General features: G+C 37.6%; 1 protein-coding gene across 2 annotated transcripts in view; it reads left to right on the forward strand.

The window, feature by feature from the left end:
- The window catches only part of FBN2 (fibrillin 2), a 174784-nt gene that overhangs the window by 117439 nt on the left and 34892 nt on the right, over positions 1 to 22453 (forward strand). For both annotated transcript variants that reach the window (XM_009889702.1, XM_009889703.1), the window contains exons 25-36: positions 1805 to 1933; positions 4056 to 4181; positions 4887 to 5012; positions 5819 to 5941; positions 6060 to 6185; positions 8078 to 8203; positions 9274 to 9396; positions 10834 to 10956; positions 11866 to 11991; positions 16526 to 16648; positions 17028 to 17150; positions 21395 to 21556. In XM_009889702.1, the coding sequence (XP_009888004.1) occupies positions 1805 to 1933; positions 4056 to 4181; positions 4887 to 5012; positions 5819 to 5941; positions 6060 to 6185; positions 8078 to 8203; positions 9274 to 9396; positions 10834 to 10956; positions 11866 to 11991; positions 16526 to 16648; positions 17028 to 17150; positions 21395 to 21556 (1536 nt within the window). The remainder of the gene's footprint in view (positions 1 to 1804; positions 1934 to 4055; positions 4182 to 4886; positions 5013 to 5818; positions 5942 to 6059; positions 6186 to 8077; positions 8204 to 9273; positions 9397 to 10833; positions 10957 to 11865; positions 11992 to 16525; positions 16649 to 17027; positions 17151 to 21394; positions 21557 to 22453) is intronic.

Genomic DNA, 22453 nt, shown 5'->3' on the forward strand with positions numbered 1-22453 from the left:
TGGTTATGAGAACCTGGTTGCCTGCATTGTGGGTGGCTCTGTGCTGAAAATGAAGGAAGTTTTGTTATACCACACAGGCGTCTATGAGGGAGTCTGAGTAATATGAAGTGTGGGTGGTAAGGCATGTTAACTCAGGTTGGTCTGGATGTTAATGATGCCCTAACTGGTGATTTCTTTGTTTTTATAGTGATTGCATTGATGAGAAATGCATTTAACAAACTTTATTTCTAAACTAACAAGAATAGGTCAAAAACTTCTCCCTACAAAAGCTATTTTTGGTTCTCTTTTCCACTGAAAATTTGTTCTGATGACAATGTTCCACTGAGCAGCTGGAGAGAACCAGGTTTTATTAAAGGGAATACTTTTTTTTGTTTGTTTGTTTTAAATTAGCAACAAAATGTTTTATAAAGCCTTAAGGAGGCCAGATACTCTGTAACATCCCAGGCCCACCACATGGGTTACCATCCAACACCTCCACACATCTGTGTGTGAGGACTGAACTGTCTTCACCTAGAAGAAACCTGGCCATAGGGAGTGACACAGAGACAAAAGAGACTCTTGAATATGGTGGAAAAAGAACTGCTTTGAATCTTTAGAAGTTTCTTTAGTTAAGCTTATACTTGCCTAGTTTTCCTCAACCACTTACACAAATGAGTCTACTGCACAGCTCACCAACTTACTGCAAACGTGTTGATCCTCTTCTCTGTTTTCTTGCTCCTTGGGCTTCTTGGATGAGTGAACCAGTCCTATGCCCTGTGCTGGACTAACATCTTCATTGTTTCAAATATTCTGTCATTTTTATTCCCTGTAAAGACTTCATGATTTCTTAATATGTAAAAATTAATGACACAATACTGAATGAAGCTGAAGGTAGAAGGTGTAGCGGAGAACATGAATCAAAGGCATTGGACCCTAGTTCACCGCAAAAACACTGGGTGGGCAGTAGAGTAACGAAGACAGAAGTCTGGAAAGATGTGAGGAGATAGTAAATAACAGGCTATCCAGTTCTTCTTTCCCATACTCTCCTTCAACACTGACCTGTTCCACTGGATCATATCCATATTAAAAATTCCTCTTCAACTTCCTGCCTCACTACCAGTGTGTCTCACAAAGTGCCCTTCCCTTCCCTTCCCTTCCCCATTCCCTCCCCTCCCCTTCCCTTCCCTTCCCTTCCCTCCCCTTCCCTTCCCTTCCCCTCCCTTCCTCTTTAACTTCCTGCCTCACTACCAGTCTGTCTTACAAAGTGCCCTTCCCTCCCCTCCCCTCTTCTACAAACCTGCTGTAGTTTTCCACAGTAAGTTTCATTCAAACTGAACTAATAAGTTAACCAGTGAACTGTAAGTCTAGCTTTCAAAGGAGCTACTGTAATTCCCAATGGAAAAGGTATATGTAAGTTTATAATGCTATTACTGGATAAATGTCTTTGTAATAAGCAATTTAATATCAATGGTGCTGTAGTCATGGAGTCAATTGGTACCTCTGTAATAAGAACAACTCAAAAATTGGTTAGTAATTTCCTTAGAAGTCTAACCTTAAATTACACTTGATGGAAGCCTACTTGTTACATAGTTTTATCTATAGTTGAGAGCTCTGAAGCCATTGCATTATGAATCTTTCACAAACTGTTTCACATAATCAGATATTCCTTTAAATATTAAATGAATTTCATTTTTCTTTGCTGATTTGTATACTATATATGATGTCTGTAGAGTTAATTTATAATGGCCAAGTGTTCACTTCTGTGAAAAGCAGGATAACCTTAAACTCTGTTTGATTTTTCTACCTCTTCATTACTATAAAATAGACATTGATGAGTGCCGGATCTCTCCAGACTTATGTGGAAGTGGTACTTGTGTCAACACTCCTGGAAGCTTTGAGTGTGAATGCTTTGATGGTTACGAAAGTGGATTTATGATGATGAAGAACTGTATGGGTAAGTGTTGCCAGGATGACCTGGAGACTGTTGATTTACTGTACAAAGGCTGACTGTACTCTGTACTATACTTGCTCTGCTCCACTGCACACTTCATATATATAATTATTGTGACATCTTGAACAAAAGAGACAGATACACAGTTTATAGGACAGATAACTAAACTATGCATATAGCTTTGCTTGTTCTTTTTGCTGATTACTTTTACACATTTCTGTATAGATATTTTAGAATGACAGCAACTATTCATTGATGGGGTTTAAAAATGGCTAATGAGGTATCCAAACATTTGGTAAAGTTAGGAATAGAAGACTGGAGTTTCAGAAGTAGTGTGATTCACTTTCCCTTGATTTTTCTAGGACTTAAGAAATTCTGAGAGCATTTCCTGAAAAATCCATCTCTAATCTGTCTAAAGTTCTAAGAATAGATATGGAAGCACCAAAAGTTACTAACCACCTTAAAAAAACTCGAGTTAGTATTGTGGAGTACTTCATGAAATACATCATGAAATGTATCATGAAAATGAGAAGTCTGAGATTTTCATCTTGATGAGGCTGAATGGGTCCTCCACCTTGCCTTCTTGAAGATTGGATTGACATTTCCTCTCCTCCCACCCTAAAGAACCTTGCCTAGTTTCCATGACCCTTCAAGGATAGTCAGGAGGGGCTTCAAAATGACATTGGCTAGCTCCTTCTCAGCACTCATGGGTCTTTTCCATGTCTTTTGTCAGCAGTTCCCTCCTCCCACTTCCACTCGTCTTTTTGCTGCTGCTGTTATACCCTTCATATCCCTTGCCAGGGTCAACTCCTGGTGTCTTTGGCTTTCCTTACCCCATCCCTGCACATTCAGACAGTGCCTCTGTATTTCTCCTGCATCACCTGTCCCTGCTTTTGCCTATTTCATGCTTCCTTTTTGTGTTTGAGTTTTGTCAGGAGCTTTTGTGCTCGTAATTGAACTCAAATAAGTGGTCCTATTCCTCTGTCTGTCAGGAAGCCATGCAGGCCTCCTGTCACCTTCACTTGATTTCTTCCAAATTGTGATGCTTTTAGACTCCAAAAGTCAGCAAAAATTCATTGCCTGAATCACAGATGAACATAACAAAGAAGCTGAACTGTCAAAACTGCCTTCAGGAGAGACAGGGTACAAATGCAGAGAATCAATATAGGGCCAGGGAAGCAAGATGTGAGATAAATATGCAGAGAGTGAGGACATAAGAAGAGAAATGACTCCTTGAAGGCCTTTTGCAGGAACTAAGGAAGGGAGGGCATAATTTTCAATGAAGACATTTTGGAGATGCAAGGACTGTCCAAGCAGAAGTATAGCAAAAGAAATATTGAATTCTATCATCGGGCGGTTTCTTCCCTCATGTGAATAACCTGCAAAACCCAGTGATGTCTTGGCTAAATTCTCAGGCTAATGAAAGATAATACTGGTCTGCCTATCTGAATAAAAATCTCTAGTTTCAATGGTAGGTAGTCACAATGCTTCCTGGGAGTCCAAAAGTGTGAGTGCATCCTGCACCTTGAATATCTTTTGGTCATATTTCTCTTCATCCACATCTACAATGTTAGCTGTTTTTATCAGGTTTGTGAGTCAAATACTCAGTTTGCCGTTATAAGCTATATCAGGCATATTTCTCAGCCACATAACGACATAAGCAGGAGTCGATCAAACTGAATAGCCATTTAGTTTAAAATTTATACACGCATCCCCGTTAACGTCACCCATAGACAACAATTTCAGTGCGCACATAAATGGGTATCTGGTTGCATAAAGAAGGACCTTTTTGAAAATTTCATCACTTTAATATGTTGTTCTAAATGGCAACCATCCAAACAGCTGCTGTCTTTTCCTGTGTCCTGTGTTTCCTAGAATACTTAATTTTGAGTGATGAATTTCTGGTTTTCTTGAGGGACAAATTATGCATTTTTAGGGTTAATAATGGATAGTTTTTTGTTTGCCCTGTTATGCAGCATGAGAAAAGGAGCAGTACTGCTTCAATGAGACAATGCTTTTATTTCTGACCTCCAGATTCTGTCACTTATAGACACTGAGAATTGCTTTTTTTCTTTGTTGCTCCTTATGAATGATACTATATTTGTTTATCATGGTTTCTTCGCAGATATTGATGAATGTGAACGCAACCCTCTGCTGTGTAGAGGTGGCACATGTGTGAACACCGAAGGGAGTTTTCAGTGCGACTGTCCTCTGGGTCATGAGCTATCACCATCACATGAGGAATGCATAGGTGAGTTTCAACTCAGAATACTAGCCTTTAGCTTTCTAAGAAGAGTGGTCATTTGTGCTATGAAAACTTTTGTCTCTGGCAAGGATGGGGTCTAAGGAATATCTTACACAAATTCATACTCCTCCTTTATATGAGTATCTTCAAATTAAAACCTTGTAACGGATCCTGTAAAATCTCCGGTGCCCTTAACACTGTTGACTTCAAAAAGGAGTCTTAGGGTTTATTTAGCAACCCAAATGACTGTACCACTTATGTTGCCAACATTCACATAAAACTCATACAAGCACAAAGTGAACTTCATTCCTACAGTCACCAGAAAGTACTGTCCCTTATTGAAATGCAGCTCACCTTTTGGCACATAATTCACCAAAATCATGAAAAAAGTGCAAAAACCATAATACATATTACCTCTTTGGTTTCTGTGTTTGATGCATAGTTGCTTCAAGAGTTGGTTTAAACCCACCCACTGTGCAGTTAATGCTCACAGACCAGAAAGAAAGAAGATAAACTTTTGGACGCTGGCTTAAACATACCATTCAGAGCTTCATGCTTTGAACTGGAACGTGCAAAGATCAAGAAAGAAATTGAAAAAGCCTGAAAGCCACCAGTTTAAAATACTACCCCTCACCCTCTTTTGCTGGCATTTGAGCAGTTAGAGTCTGCATTCTGAATAACAAGTAATTGATATGAATGATTCTTTTCCAGATGTAAATGAGTGCTCCTTAAGTGACAATCTCTGCAGAAATGGCAAGTGTGTGAACATCGTTGGAACATATCACTGTTCCTGTAACTCTGGGTATCAGGCCACTCCTGACAGACAAGGCTGCGTAGGCAAGTGTTGTACACCTTCACTTATGTATTTGTGCTTCAGCATATTTTTTTTCATCTGTCTTTGTTTTTATTTAATTTCATACCTTCCTTTTGAAACTGAGCAGGGCTATCTTCTCATCTGCTTTTAGGCATATAATGAACTATTAGAAACTTAGAAATATAAAGAAGGTATAAAAAGATTGTTGCCATACTGAACTCTGCAGAATACTTGGAGAAAAAAGTGTTCTTAGGGTACTACACCATTAAAATCGGAGGCTTGAGCTAACAACCAGAAAATATTGCTTGATTACCTGATCAAGCAAGAACAGCCCCGTCCATTGATAGTTTCTCTTTCACTTTTTCTCCGTATTGTATACATCTCTTAAATCCTTCACTATAGTAATACTGGATTATGTAGTTGTTGTTACATTGGTAAGGAGAAGAGGGGTATCGAGAGGTTTTTTATTTGTTGGTTTTGTTTATTTTTTTGCAAAAATACGAATTTGTGCTACATTTCAAGCTTTAATGAACCCTACATTTTTCTTTCTTTCTTTCCTTTCCACATGTTGTCTTTTGCACTTTTTTTTACATCCCTAGTAATACATATGAACACAAGCAACAACTAAAAGTAGCCACTTGCTCCCACAGATGAAAATGCAGTTGAAAGACAGAAAGCTGAACAAAATATAAATCAGAGACAGTAGAGCAAGAATAAAAATTCAGAATCATATCACTGATAAACTGTTTCAACAGCTAAGTAAAATGGCAAGAGAAGATGATTTTTCCTTGTAAAAGTAGACTTACTACTACTAATGTTGCTTTCCCAGATATTGATGAATGTATGATAATGAATGGAGGCTGTGATACCCACTGCACTAACTCAGAAGGCAGCTATGAATGTAGCTGCAGTGATGGCTATGCTCTAATGCCAGATGTCAGGACATGTGCAGGTAGGTTTTAATATCTTAAAAGTTTCAGCATCGTATCTTTCAGGCAGTATGAACACGATATTCTTTTAGCCGATCTGTACCAGAATGACAGAATTATTCTTTGCTTTTTTTCCCTCAGATATTGATGAATGCGAAAACAATCCAGAAATCTGTGATGGTGGGCAATGTACTAATATTCCAGGGGAATATCGCTGTCTTTGTTACGATGGATTTATGGCTTCTATGGACATGAAAACTTGTATTGGTAAGTACCTGTACACACCAAATTCAGTGCAAGTCTAAAAATCATGCGGCTAATGTTTTTGGATGTTCTGCTGAATCCTTGGAAGTATTGAAACTATACATATTGTAAAACATGATTTGTAGATCTTTCTTGCCTATCACTATAGGTGTCAGGAAGGGTAGAAAAAAATATGAAAAGTCCATAAAGATGAATCAAATCACTTAGTTCCAAAAATAGGAGTGATCTAATTGCAGTTATATGATTCCTCTGAAACATCTCTGTTAAGAAGAGATTGAGTACCCCAGCATTTTCTTTTGTCTCTTGTAAATGTTTAAATTTATTCCTTCAACTACAGAAAGTTATCTTTAATTATAAAGGAAATTAAAATAAAAGTATCTCATCAAATTAACCTAACCTTTTTAGTTTATCTTGGTGTTTATATGAAGTTCTTACCTTTTACATGTAATATAAAGTTTCATATTTTAAGGCAGGTTTGGCTATACTAGTAACATCTTATATTTTGTGAGCATCTGTCAAACCTTCACTTCGCATATGTGCACACTCACACAGACACACACACAGGAGAAACTACTTATATATAATGCTGAGCAAAGCCGTCCTGAGCTGGTTTTATCTCCTTTCTTGTATTTATTTGACAGCATGTGAAATTAGATGATCTTTGCCATTTAACTAGTGTAAAATTGGAGCTAATTAAATAAGGTTAAAAGTTGGCACAGGTGTAAGTCACAAGACGATGTTTGAACTGCACGCTCTTAACCAGGTCTTCAATTATAAACCATTTCAAATGAGGTAAATTCTGGAATAATGTTAAAGCCTTGTATTATAGTTGAAAGCCTATATTGAAGATTCAGCATGCAGTATAAGAATCTAAAACACAGTTCAGGTACAAAGTACATTAGGAGAGGCTTTCTTCCTAATGGAAAGTTTTAATCATATATGCAACACTTAGTGAAATTGGGAAGAACAGGGAGACATCACTAGCAAACCTGCCTCTCTCTTGAAACATACCAGTTAATACACTTCTAATTTGTATGTGATGTGGGCCTCTGCTTTGCCTGAATTGTATGACGTCTTACTTCACTCAAAGTACAAATACCGGAAATGCCTTTTCATCCACAGTACAATGACTCTCTTTAATGTCATAGTATAATACTGTTAGTTAATATCATTTCAAGGGAAAAATGAAAATATTGGACAAGGCCTTTGAAATGCTCTAAGGCCATATGGCCTCACTGCAGTGTGACTCCGAACACTTATATGAAAATCTGGTTACCCACTTGACAGGTGCTCAATTCTAGTTTTTTCTTTTACCAGTTTCATTTTTTCATAAGATCCATTGTCTTTCCCAAGTTGAATTCTTATTAAAAAACTGATTGAGTTTACTTTATTATCTTTTATAATTTTGACAAATGCTATTCAGAGGTATGGACTTGTTTGTATATATCATCATTCAGTTTTAAACAGTGATCAAAATGTGCAAATTGAAACCTGTAGATAATATCAGTACAGGAAAAGTAATCAATTTACAGTCTAAGTTCTTCTTTGGAAGAAAATTATACCTATATTATGATCAAGAACATGTCTTTTAAAAATGCTTTAAAGTGAATCTTATAAATGTGGTTGACTTCATACTCCAATAATTAGCATTCTAAACAAACTATAAAACACTGTGGTATTTGGATGGCACATTCATCCTTACTTGTTTTTAGGGAATTAAAAGAATACAGAATGTAATGGCTAAAATATATTATGATGAAGATTAATAAATGCCACATGTTGTAGAGGTGGGCCATGCTTCTGATACTTTTACCTGAGTGAAAGTATTCCAAAAGGACAAAGTATGCTGTTAAATAACAGTAACGCTGAACTAACGAATTTATATGCACTTACAGATGTGAATGAATGTGATTTGAATTCCAACATCTGTATGTTTGGGGAGTGTGAAAACACGAAAGGTTCCTTCATTTGTCACTGTCAGCTAGGATATTCAGTCAAGAAAGGAACCACTGGATGCACAGGTAAAGAAAATTGCCAGCATATATATCACAGTGTGCGCATACCTTGACTTTCAGGTGAAATAAATGCACCAGTGCTCACACACAAGTGAGAAATCGGTATCTGTACATAGTATTAAATATAAGAGTACGTATTTTACATCAGTCGGCATGTATTCAGAATTTGAAAAGGTACATTCCTTGACCAGTATCAATATGATGTAAGAAGCCCCTTACATAACTGTAATTTTAAAGGCAATTTTTTTCTCAGTATAGATCGGGGGAATAGCTGTGTTATGAAACATAGCTTGGGTGGGCACAGCTGCATTTGCATTAGTAGTATTTTATCAGTACTCATTTTTCATACACACTGAAAGTATGAACTCATCTGTCAACTACAGCTGCAGGAAATGACCCTATAGTCTAAGAACAGCACAAGACAAACAAAAAAAAAAAAGTAAAAAGAAAAGAATGAAAAAAAGTGATGATGCAAAAGGGAAAGTATATGCCATCTTTCAACCCATGCTGACAAATTTTAAAGAATCAGTCACTCATTTTCAAGCTCTGTGAGTTTCTGTGATAGTTAAGCAGTACCTTGTCTTTTGCAAGCTGGATCCTCTGCGTTCAGGAAGCTAAGTTCCCCCAAAATTATTCTTCTGGGGAAGTTGGCAGAATCTCTCATATAATTTGGTCTTTAAGAATTTGTTCCATAATTACTAAAATCTTGGACTAATCCTTTCCATAACTGAAATCGTGTGTGCACCCAAAGGTCTTATCCCATTTCTAGACATACAAAGATCAGCTTATTTATTACATCTGGAAAATAGCTTTAATTTCAAACTGAAGTAAAATGAGCAGTTGTAGGAAAGCAAACTAATTTTGTCATGTTTACAAAGAACAAAATGAAAATACAATTATCACTATTAATGCGTAATATGAAGTACCTTGCTTGAATTATACTTTAGTCTTGAACATTTGTTTTTTAAAGGACTGCAAACCTGCACAGTGGAAATAAGCAATATATAAAATCAACATAATTTGTAATATTACAGTGCTCCTGAAGTAAATACTAATAATTTATTTTGTGCTTTTAGACGTAGATGAGTGTGAAATTGGTGCTCACAACTGTGACATGCATGCCTCATGTGTCAATGTACCAGGAAGTTTTAAATGTAGTTGCAGAGAAGGATGGGTTGGAAATGGCATTAAATGTATTGGTAAGTATACAGTAAATAAAGCTTTTTTCTTTTCCTTTTTTTTTTTTAATGAAAGTGTGTAATCTCACTGTGTGATTACTCCATTAGAAAAAAATATTCTTTTGTCTGCTGCACTCTGGATAGATGGGTGTGCAAGGTTCTTATGTTTTGGGGGTTTGGTTTTCTGAGAAAAAAACGGTTTTGTCTCAGAAGTCTGTCTGTGTAGCATCTTACTGAGTTAGCTATGTCTTTTACAAAGTTCATGTACAACTGGTAGAGTGTGCAAAATAAAAAAAAAATCAGTCAGAAATAAAATGGAATTTGTTTTGTGATTTCCTGCCAGCAAGATACTGTTTCTGTAACTCAATACCATTTTTTGTAAATATCTTGTAGTATATCTAGTTTATAGGCCCTAATATAAAGCACATTGGACTTGAGGTACAGGAAACTTGATTCTACTTTTGCTGGGCTGCTAGAGCAGCACCATGTCCCCTTGCCTTCATATTTTAGTTTGGTGTGTAAAAGTTTGTCATATTTATGTTTTTTTCAGAACATTTTGGAATCTGTGGAAGAGGAGCTTGATTTAAGAATTAGGCTTTATTGGTGTAATAATGTGAAGGAAGAAGGGATTATAAGATTTTACTGCAGGACAGATTTTCTAAGCTTTTTAAAGCCATATCTGAGAAAAAGCGGCAGGCCCCCTCGTCCTTTAGTTTAATTAACCTTTTGTTATCCTCTAATTAAAAATATGTGAGGTTCTATTAAGTAAATAAAAAGTTCTATTTGAGGGAGAAATCTTTCAAGTTTTTCCAACAGCATCCTCGTAGTTAGAATAGCTCCTGGACATAAAGTGTTCAGGAGACCACTCTGCAGACGGGTGAGAAGGGACTGTCGGCTACCCCATAGCACTAGCTAGTGTGACCCAAATATCGTAGGCCTATATGGCAACTCCCATCAAACATGCCCTTGAGGGGAAGGAAAGCCTTTTCTTTATTCTTTCTCCTCCTCCTCCTCCTTCTCCTTCTTCTCTCTTTTTTTTTTTCCATCCAAGTTGACATCAGGTAAATAAGAAAGCTTGCATTAACTTTTATGGGGTTACATTGTTGTCACATTCTTTTATTACTTGAGAAGATTCTCCAAATGTATGGCAGATTTTCACCTCATTATATTTCTTTGTTTTTTTGTTTTTTTAACTCATTTTGAATTCAAGTTCTTTAACAGGGTATAAACATTCAAGTAACAAGTCAGCTGAATTCCATCTGTTGCTTGGAAACATGTTACCCAATCGCATGCATTTTAATTTAAAGAAAAAAATATTAAAATAAAATCACGATAGATTAACACTGTATCTTCCAATGAGAACTTTTGCAGTTGCGGTTGTTAGCTTGACAGTTAACTGTAAGCCAAGTATACTAATTGCTCTGTTACTGCCTTCACTGTCTTGTCTCTGATGTACAGATCTTGATGAATGCTCCAATGGGACCCACCAGTGCAGTGTGAACGCTCAGTGTGTGAACACCCCAGGGTCATACCGCTGTGCCTGTGTGGAGGGATTCACTGGGGATGGATTTACTTGTTCTGGTAAGAACTTTCTGTGAAAGCTGACTTGTCACTGATTGTTTCTGTTCTATGGAAGCTTTGCAAATTAGATCTAAGCCCAAAGTTCAAGATAATAAATGTGGAAGTGTCTTTTAAGACAAGGATTCTTCCCATCTGCTGAAGAAATGCTAACAGAGGCAACTGATTGTTCTTTTAGTTTGTGTACCAAATTGGACCCACTGGGCCCATTTGTTCAATGACTTTCCTGTCTACTTCTTCCTCCTCCTGCTTCTCCTCTTAATGCCAATTTTTTTTAATGTGCCCGTGCTGCTTGCAGCAGCACACTCTAGTCAAGAACACAAAACACCAGGTCTCTATTATGGTTCCTGTCTTGAAGGCCAGGTCTGTCTCTGGCAGGGAAAGCATCACCTATTTTCCCTTCGCTATGTTAGTTGAAGAGGATTTAGTCATTAACATAGGACTTTTGGAAAAGAAAAAAAATTACAGTTGAAAAATATTTCCCATTATATCTGCATGTAAATTTGTTAGTAAATTCACTTAAGAAAATTTGCCTTTGGAATGTATTTTATGTCAAAGTAACATAGCAATATATACCAGCAGACAAAGTTTTGACTTTTTAAGCCAAGTAATCAACTTATTTGTTAAAGCTAATAGTACTGAATCTGAAAACTTTGCATCATTAAAAAAAAATCAATCTGTTAATGAAAAATAAGGAGTAAGGAATCATGACAGGGTAAAAGGAGTAATTTTGGAAATGACATCACCTTTGCTTTTCTGCATTCTTTCAATTTATGTCACCTTCAAGTGTAAATGTTTTGTTTGATATCAACAATACTCAGTAGAACTATTGTTTTGAACGTCAGGATAATGTAATATTTGTATTTTTCTAGTGAAACCTGTAGTTTCAAAGAAATTTTCTGTCTCCCACAGATGTTGATGAGTGTGCAGAAAATGTTAATCTGTGTGAAAATGGACAGTGTTTGAATGTCCCTGGTGCCTACCGTTGTGAATGTGAGATGGGTTTCACTCCTGCCTCAGACAGCAAGTCATGCCAAGGTAAGCCACTGGTACTTCAAGTTCATTTTCTGAGTTTGGATTGGCTGCTATAAAGCAAACAACAAGAAGTGCTGGAAGGACCTCAGCCTGGAAGCAGAAGGAAGCACTTGCTTCACGTATAAGTAATTTCTCCAAGCAAGGATTATTTTGCAGTGTGAATTATGTTAGAAGTAGCTTTCATCTTTTTATGAAGTTTTCCTGACCTTGGTCCAACAATCCCAGAGTAGAGGTTTGGCTCAGTAATTTTGGTTTTTTAATTATTTCTCTTCTTTTTGTCAACAGTGATTAGTGTGTGGAAAATCCTGTGTTCTTCACTGTGTTATTTAATGTGTTTACATAGGAAACACAAACTGCATTAAGTGACTTCATTTTAAAATAAATGTTTCCAGGAAAATTGAAGTAGGTAAATCACTGCTATATTTGAAAAGTTTGTACACTCCTTAAAATGCATACTGGAGACTTTTTATCATCACCGTTTCACTCTCAATATTGTACCAGATCATCTGAAGTGCAAAAAGAATTATTATCTTTCTAGGCCAATTCAACTTCTATTTGATGTTGTGTTCATATGTCTTTTTTTGTTTGTTTAATGCAAGAGAACTGTATATTAGATAAAGTCTTTTTAGCTGGTGCTCCAAAGCTTTTTATCGTATTTCATATATAATGGTGGAAACCTGATAATGCCTTAGGAAATTAAAATTCTTGGTGAGACATTAAAAACAGATCCCAGAATGTAGTCTCTAAAAGTCAGTCCATAACTTGGCATGTTCAGACATTCAGGTATACATGTATGAATCAGACTTCTAGCTGTAGAAAAATTGCAGATGCTTCTGAAAAATTAGCTATGCAACTGTTTTGTTCAGATCTGTCAGTAGTTACGAAGTATTGTCAATCATCTTTACTGAATTTTTCAGGGCAGCTCAGTTAGTTAGTCATATTATAGGCATGCCAAAGTTCTAATGGAAATCCCCAAATAGATTATCAGCCAATCAATGTTTTGAAAAACAATATGATTCTAATTCTTGGGACAGCAGGTCGCCAACATTTGGCTTTTCATATGGTCCACAATGGCACTCTGAAAAATGAAGAATTTTGGAAAAATGCTTGGTGTATTGCTATATTACTGTGATTCTAATAGAGATCTGAAGGCATTCCATAGATTAAATTGTGCTGTTGGAGAACTAAAAGATCTGGGTGCTGAATACTTAGAAGAAGTTACGTTTGGTTTTTTTTTTTTTAAGTTGATATATTAATTTGTCCTATGATAAGGTGACTCATTGGCTGATTTCTGCAATCAAGGGACAAAATCCAGAGCCCAGGTTTAGTACAGTAATTGTAATTAATAGCTGGCTGCTATTTAAGCATCACTTCCTCCACAATCAGGATTGGTGCATCCCAAAGAGCAAGAAATCAGGCAAGGGGAGAAGGAGACCTGCATGGCTGAGCAGGGACCTTCTGAAAAAGCTCAGGTGGAGGACGGGAGTTTACAGTAGGTGGAACAAGGGGCTGACCGCTTGGGACGTGTATAAGAATGCTGTCAGGGTATGCAGGGATGAAACAAGGCAAGCCAAGGTAGCCTTGGAATTGAACCTGATGAGGGATGTCAAGGCCAATAGGAAGGGTTTCTTTAAGTATATAGGAGACAAAAGGAAAACTAGGGAAAATGTGGGCCCGCTGTTGAATGAGACAGGTGCCATGGTGACAGATGATGCAGAGAAGGCGGAGTTGCTGAATGCCTTCTTTGCTTCTGTCTTCACTGCTCAGGCCAATCCTCAGGAAGTCCCAGACTTTGCAGGTAACAGAAGAAGTCTGGAGGAAGGAAGGCTTTCACTTGGTTGATGAGGAACAAGTCAGAGCTCAGTTAAGTAAACTGGACACCCACAAGTCCATGGGTCCTGATGCAATTCACCCATGTCTCTCCAGTCTTCAAAAAGGGCAAGAAGGATGACCCGGGAAACTACAGGCCAGTCAGCCTCACCTCTATCCCTGGAAAGATGATGGAACAGCTTGTTCTGGGTGTCATCTCAAAGCATCTGGAAGAAATGAAGGTTATCAGACGTAGTCAACATGAATTCACCAAGGGGGAGTCATGTCTGACTAATCTGATAGCCTTCTATGATGGCGTTACTGGATGGGTGGATGAGGTGAGGGCAGTGGATGTTGTCTACCTTGACTTCAGCGAGGCTTTCAACAGTGTCTCCCACATTAGCCTCGCAGGCAAGCTTATTAAGTGTGGGTTAGATGAATGGACAGTGGGGTGGATGGAACAGTAGCTGACAGATAGAGCCCAGACGGTTGTGGTTAGTGGTGTAGAGTCTAGTTGGAAGTCAGTAACGAGTGGTGTCTCTCAGGGGTCAGTACTGGGTCCAGTCCTGTTCAATATATTCATCAATGACCTGGATTAAGGGATAGAGTGTACCATCAGCAAGTTTGCTGATGACAGAAACTACAAGGAGTGGCTGACATGCCGGAAGACTGTGCCGCCTTACAGCGTGACCTGGACAGGCTGAGGGTTGGGCAGAGAGAAACCTTATGAAATTCAAGAAGGGCAAGTGTAGGGTACTGCATCTGGGGAGGAATAACTCCGTGCATCAGTACAGATTGGGGGCTGACCTCCTGGAGAGCAGCTCTGTGGAAAGGGACCTGGGAGTCCTGGTGGACAACAGGATGACTGTGAGCCAGCAATGTGCCCCTGTGGCCAAGAACGCGAATGGCATCCTGGGGTACATCAAGAAGAGTGTGGCCAGCAGGTGGAGGGAGGTCATCCTCCCCCTCTACTCTGCCCTGGTGAGACCGCATCTGGAGTATTGTGTCCAGTTCTGGGCTCCCTGGTTCAAGAAAGACAGAGAACTGCTGGAGAGCGTCCAGCAAAGGGCTACAAAGATGATTAGGGGATTGTAACATCTCTTTTATGAGGAAAGGCTGAGGGACCTGGGTCTTTTCAGTCTAGAGAAAAGAAGACTGAGGGGGGATCTTATTAATGCTGGAACAGGCTGCCCAGAGACGTTACAGAGTCTCTGACTCTGGAGACAGTCAAAACCTGCCTGAATGCCATCCTGTGCAGCTTGCTGTAGGTGACCCTGCTCGGGCAGGGGGGGTGGACTAGATGATCTCCAGAGGTCCCTTTCAACCCTGATCATTCTGTGATTTGGTGTAATTAACCCAGTTTCGTCAGAAATCCCTTCAGATGTCAGTACATTAGCTTCGCGATGATACAGTCTTTTCCATAACTTTATAAAGCTTCATCTGAACACAACTTATGTTCGTGACTCTATTTGGAAGTCATTCCATGGCTGTACTCCAAGGTACTTAGAAACCTTCCTTTAATTTCCAGTTTAAATTTATTCAGGACTGTTGGCTATTAGGCATTTATATTAAATTTCATTTTCCCTTAAACATTTATATCTCTCTCGCCCTCAAAAGTTACCCCTTCTCATATGTTCCTATAAAGAGGCATTATATCACTTCTCAAGCTTTGACTAAGACAAGCAAGCCAAGGTCAAAATAGATATTTCATTATTCTAGTCATTTAAATATCAATTTTTTACACCTCGTCCAATTTTAGTTCATCACTCTTGAACAGAGCACTGTACACAAAATTTCAAATGAAGATCTAGCTGTGCATTGTAAAATGGAATTAATGCTTTCCACTTTTCTGTCTGTGCTAAAAATAGCTTACTAGTACGTTCTAGGGTTGCATTAACCTTTTGCATAACTCCTGTATTTTGGCAACTTAAAAGTCTTGCTATCAGACAGTACATGCAGGGTTTTTTCCCTCTTACCTTACTTACCTTCAGCTCAGAAGTCCTTTATAGTTTGTGTCTAAAACCGTAATTTTGCACTTGTGCTGTTAATATTTAACTCATTTTCTAGCATTCTGTCAGTGTCTTTCAACTTTATTTCATGTTCAATTTACATGAGCACACAGGCAGTCCTTTACATGCATTTTAGCTCACTTATATATGGTTGCTATATAACTGGTTTAACGTGGGCTTGAGAAAATCATAGATAATTCTCCCTTCCTATATTCCTTTTCCCTGTATTCTTTCTCAAGGAGATATAAGTAACTGTTGATGCCTACTCCTTCTCTTCCTTCTTAGTATACTTATTGTTCCTGAGAATGATATTTTGAAAATCTTACTTGCCATTAGTAAGAAATGTTGCAGACTGTGAGCTAGGAAATGACTGACACCTTTGCATAGTGTAGCACTTCATTCTGTTTAATGCACATTTTGAAAGGAACTTCCTGGCTTTTTTACTTAGCTTTCATTTTGAGTCCTGAGAAGTCAGTTTTGCTATTTTTACTTCACGCTAGTTAGAACCGAAATAAGTAACAAGCAGCTTAATGGAGAATGCCTCACAAATCCCTAGCTATGGTGTTTTACACAAAACCAAATGTGATTATTCAGTGTTGCTTTTTTAATTTTTTTTTTAAGTTACATGTGTCTTCATTTGCTTTTAGTAGTATAGCATACTATTATAATAGTAACATGGTAATGTTATGTAACTTTCTGTTCTTAATATATTCATTCAGATATCGATGAATGCTCCTTCCAGAACATATGTGTATTTGGTACCTGTAATAATCTACCAGGAATGTTTCACTGTATCTGTGATGATGGCTATGAACTAGATCGAACTGGGGGAAACTGTACAGGTACCTCTTCTGTTCAGAAATATGTCGAGACTTACTATTTTTTTTTAATTGCACCAAGTTAATTTAAAGATGAGTTCACAAAGCATGCATTGTATTCTCTTACAATGAGAGTATATTTTTCCCCACTAAACAAGCAATATGTAGAATTGCATATTTTGGAGTTGGTTTGAGAATGGAACAAAAAGAATGGCTTCTTAAATATGTAGCTGTACAAAGATTATTCCAAAATGTTTGATGAATTATGACTAGCTTTTTTGTTCAACTTCACCTAAAACTCAAGTGCATTTGAAATTATCTTGCCCATTGTGTCTTAAAAAGTAAAATTATTATTCTTTTCTGTTCAGTGAGCAGATTTATAAATGTGATCTTCCTGTTTTAGATATTGATGAATGTGCCGATCCCATTAATTGTGTTAATGGTCTTTGTGTAAATACTCCTGGAAGGTATGAGTGTAATTGCCCTCCAGACTTCCAGCTGAATCCTACTGGAGTGGGTTGTGTGGGTAAGTAAAAGCTACCTGAAGTATTACTTGAGAAATCACAGCCAAGGTGACTGTTCCAATGCAAATGATGGTAGAAAGATAGAAAAATTATACTTCCACATGCTACATCCTGTTGTATAGTTTTATAGAGAAGGAATTAATTATTTTAACTTATTAATGGTGTTTATAGTTTCTTTAAAATACACCTCTAAAATTTGTCAAAGCATATATTATATGCAATTCCAGTCTCCTGACAGTCAACAATTCTCAATTAAAGAACTTAACTTTTTAATCCTAGGTATGTCTTGGGACTGATTCATGTATTTAACTTAAGTCTAAACTGGAATTAAAACTGGTTGTGGTACCTTTTTGGCTGGAAGCAAAGTAAAAGACGTTTCACTGTAGTTTCTGTAATTCTCTCTGGCTTGAACAGACGTAAAGTGAATTTTCATTACTTTTCCCCATTGCTATGTGATATAGGACTGTCACGTGATTAAAATGTGTACTGGCAGTCTAGGGAAGTTCTAGGGAAGAAGGGGGTTGAGTGATGGGCTAAGGTTCAGCTGTAAGGATTTGTGTGTGCCTTCTAATTTTTTACTTGGGAAGACTCAAATTCTCCTGAATTGATGGTTAGAACTCTGTCCATTTTCTGAATATTTACAGTAATATTGCAACATGGTGGCAAATAACTATTCTAAGCAAATAATTGCTGAAGATATGCAGATTTCTTTCAGAACAAATTTTATTGCTCATCTTTTCCATGTTTCTTCATTTTCTCCCTATGAGTATTCTCTGTTGCTTCTCTGGATGCTAGAAACAAGTCCTGTTTGAGATCTTTAGATGTCTACAGTCTTGACCAATTCATTTTAAAACTTTAAGCTGAGGCGTTTAAAGATGAAGTGAATTTATGTAATCTATTCCCATTAACTTGGAAGCCTGTTTGTCTGTCTCCCATGGTCTCTTCTGACAATTCCTGTCTTAAGCTTTTAGCTTTGCCTCATCTGAAGATTCAGTGAAAGCAATGAAATCCTGCCTTTTTAGCTGCTCTTCTGCAGTATGTAACTACTAAGCTCTGAATTCTTTCCTACAACCAGATGCTGTGTATGATCAGCCTTGCAAGACCTGAATTATGACCAAACAATTTAAGTGATTTCGGAAGAAGCTTATGAGAATGAATTATCCTACTGCTGGCTGACTTATGTGTTGCTAAATTACGGGCGTTTCGGTTGGCACTCTAATTTGTGACCAGTGGTCCCAATGACATTTTTGCCCCATGTTTACTCAAGAAAACCTCCACAGTAGAAGGGAACCTGCTCAATGGTGAATCTGGCAACTCTAGAGTTCCAGATGAGAGAGCAAGCCCTCCATCTCTGAAGAAAAAATATTGAATAAGAAAGTGGTAGAAAAACTATTTGCCCCTTCCTCCTTTCTGTCCTGAGGAAATACACTAGGGCTGTATCTCTCTATGGTACAAAGACTCTTTTCCCTTCTGTAAGAAGCATTTTTAGTTTCTGAATGACAGATTGTACAGACAAGAGACTGCCAGTACTTAGCCCCCTGAGTAAACATGGGGTTTGGTACTTTTTCAAGTTCAGTTTCAGGCGGTGGCAGAACTGGAATCCACTTATCTGTCTATGGGAGGAGTTGCAAGCCTCGGGTGTACACTTTCCATCTCTCTACAGCCTAATTCTATGACAAAATGCAAAAAACACTTAGTGAACATTCAGCTTTTCTTTTTGACAGGGGCAAGCACAGCCTCTGCTTCCCATGAAATATCAGAGTAAGATAGCAAAAGCAAAGACCTAATCCATGAATGAAACAACACTTTACTGCTCATTTTTTTAGAAACCCTTGAAGAAATGGGGCACAACGTGCAACTAAAACCATATTAATTATACTATTTTATACAATTATAGGCATTGTTAGATTTTCAACTTTTTTTCTTTCACCAGCAGTTCTCATTTGTAATATTTCAAGAGGGTTAAATGATTTTGCATGGGAAGTGGAAACAAGAGACAGTTGCTGTTCCAATACAGCTATACCTGATCTGGTTCTAGATTTGGTATACTTTTGGTATGTCTATTTTACTGACTTACTTACACAATCAAAAGAGGGAAGAACTGAAGTTCAATTTATATGAAGGAAATTAAATTCCTTTATAGCCTCAGGACTGCAGTTGCAAATTGCAACTTCACTTGCAATCATGTTTGTGTCACTGGTGCGTGGTAAAACATTACCCAAGTTTCATTGTCAGCTTGTCATCATTTGCGGAAAAAAAACACACAGAGAGTAGTAGGCCTCACCGAGAAAAAGGGAAGTTTCTTGCTTCTGGAATACACAAGTTGTACTCAAAAATGTTCCAGAAACTTCTTGTCAAAGGACAGCAGCTTCTGGTTCTCTTCAATATCACTCTCTCTTGCACACTTGAGCAAAAAAGGCAGAGGAATGTAAATTCCAGTATCCTTTCAGAAGAAACTGAAATATTATCCTTGGCAAAGAGGAACATGGTGTCGTGTCAAGACAGTTCACGTGAGAAGTAAACTAAAACCTAAACTCCTTGATGGACTCAGTATCGATACTCTGCTAGAGAATTCCAGGCTCTGCCTTCATTCCCAGGTCTATCATCTCCTATTGTTCGTAATGGGCCTCAGGTCTTGGACTGAAGCTGTCTTCCAAAATGGTCATTGTTTTTCACTTTTTCCAAGAAGAATGAAGCCAAATGTCTTCTTGGCTTCTCTTTAAAAGGCAGACATCTTGCATTATCGTGAATAGAGAGGAGCATGTGGTTCCTCTGAGAAAAGGAGGAGGCAGGTATTCTCAGAATAACCACATTTGGGTTGTTTCAGCTCAAGTCCACAGTGAGAACAACAGGATGCCTTTTAACTCATTTTCTAGCATAACAACAGGATGCCTTTTAAAAAAGCAGTACATTTTACTCTCTTCTAACATTGTCTTAAAAAAAAAAAGGGACTTCCACTCTAACATATGCTGATCAGTGATCTCAGGTAAATCATGCCTCTAGGGACATAAAGATATCCTGCTTGAAGTTTATTCTGTGTCCGTCAGAGGCTCAGAGGTAGAGACTACGTATGCCTCTGCCACTCAATTCTTAACTGAGTATTTTAGCTTTACAACAGTGTGCATTTCTGGTGAGATACTGAGATCTGTTGTAGAATATGTGGTGCCCCGGAACTGCCTCCTTTTTCACAATCTCTGCCTCAGTATATTCTTAAAACTGCAGAAAGATTCACCCAAACTTGTCTATCAATGCTTAAATTTGAATAAATTTAAATCCTTTGGAAATCGTGAAGGGTTTCTCTTGATTGACTTTAAGCTCCCTTAAATTAATATTCAGTCTGAAAACTAATGTGAACAATTCAGAAACTTGCCTTCAAGGTTTTCTTAATATATATGACCCAAACCTCAGGATAATTTAAGAACTCATGTCACACTAAGAAATTTGTTAAACTTTAGAAATTTTGAAAGTATGAACTACTACGTTCGTTTTACTCTATGTAAATTACTAAGGCTGAGGCATCTGGCACTTGCTACAAGCAGTAAATTAAAAACGTGATATTTCTTGGTAACATATGCATTTGGGAAATCATTCAAAAAATCATTTGTAAGTTTCTTAGTCATACCATTAACAGAAATATTAAAAATGTAAAAAGATACTGCATCCTTAACACCATGGATTTATCAAAAAGTTTTGAGTGGGTTTCTGTGCTTCGTTAGAGGCACCCTTTGATCAGAAGTTAAATCATAGAAATGATCTCTAGATTCTTAAGTTCCTTGCTTATTCTAATGATGCCAGCAGTTGTCTAAATCATTGTTATAGTTTGAGTGAACTAATAAACTAATTTTCCTCAAACCTACTGCACATTTAGATTATTTGTTTCAATATTAATGATTTTTTTGAGAATTTATTTGCCAGTGGAAGAATTCTTCCAGTCACATGACTTTGTTCTGTGATTCCACAGAAAAATATGTAAATTCTTCTAATTCTACAGGAGTCATAGCCTAGTCACAGTCGGAATATGGAGAAGAAATAGTAACAGCAAACTGAAGCAAGGTTTCTAATATTTTCTGGAGTGAAAGACTGGGAATAGTGTATGTGCTACATTAGAGTATGGTGTGACTTTGGAAGACATGCAAGCATTTTGTCTGAATTCCTGCTTCTAGATCTGAAATGTTAAAATGAATGCTTGCTGCTCCTTTGTCCGGATCATTGGGTGCAGCTGTAGACATATGTGCTTTATATGTAGATAACCGTGTTGGCAATTGCTACCTGAAGTATGGACCACGAGGAGATGGGAGCCTATCCTGCAACACTGAAATTGGGGTTGGAGTCAGTCGTTCCTCATGCTGCTGCTCTCTGGGAAAGGCTTGGGGAAACCCTTGTGAGACGTGTCCCCCTGTAAACAGCAGTAAGGAAATGTTCTCTTATTCTCACCTTGCTCTCTTATTGTAGAAGATGCTAACAAGGGATGGGAAAAGTATTTGAAATCTTTTACTGTATTTATGATTTGAGAAACTGATTTTCTTCATGAGGCAGTTCTCTGGCACAGAAAGACAATATCCCTGCTGCTGACAGAGGGGTGATGCAGAGGTGTGGACCTGACTATCAGAAGGTCTGACCTTTAGTCCTCTGACTCAGTGCCTATACTCACAATAATCCATCAGCAGTAACTTTAGAAGGCACTTCCCATTGGACCAGGCCCACATACTTCGAGTAGTTTGGGGCACTTTATTTTATTTTGCTTTTACTTTTCTCCCATTAAAAAACAAAAAAAAGGTTGTTTCAGATATGCTTATGTGTCCTAAGAATGGAACGGATTGCGTGCATCTGTTAGGAATTTTTACTTAGCACCTTTGTGTTGCTAGGGAAATAAATGAATAATGCTTACAACTCAAATCGTGCCTTTAATTTGGAGAGCTGCAGTAGTTTTCAAAGAATATTGTTCATAACTGCTGGCTAACTATTTCCAAGTCCCTCTTGAGTACTTTCAAAACTGTTATCTGATGATACCTATCAATTTTGTAGAGCTTTGAAGTTCTTTGAATGAATAATGTAACAGAAATGTCAAGCACATTGTTCTTAACATTCTCATAATATATGAATTCCAATTTTAACATGTATCCTTATTAATGGTATACTGAAATTTCATATTAAAGAACTGGTCAAAACACAAAATATGTGCCTTTATAAAGGCACAGTATGGACAAAACAATATCGTGCCTGCCTTAAGAGTATCTGAGGTTATGGCAATGTTTTAAGCAGAAGTCTTAACCTTACCTTAATTTTCTACTAGTTCAGTGCACTT

The sequence above is a fragment of the Charadrius vociferus genome, unplaced genomic scaffold (assembly GCF_000708025.1).
Source record: "Charadrius vociferus isolate BGI_N301 unplaced genomic scaffold, ASM70802v2 scaffold377, whole genome shotgun sequence".
Classification (NCBI taxonomy): Eukaryota; Metazoa; Chordata; class Aves; order Charadriiformes; family Charadriidae; genus Charadrius; species Charadrius vociferus.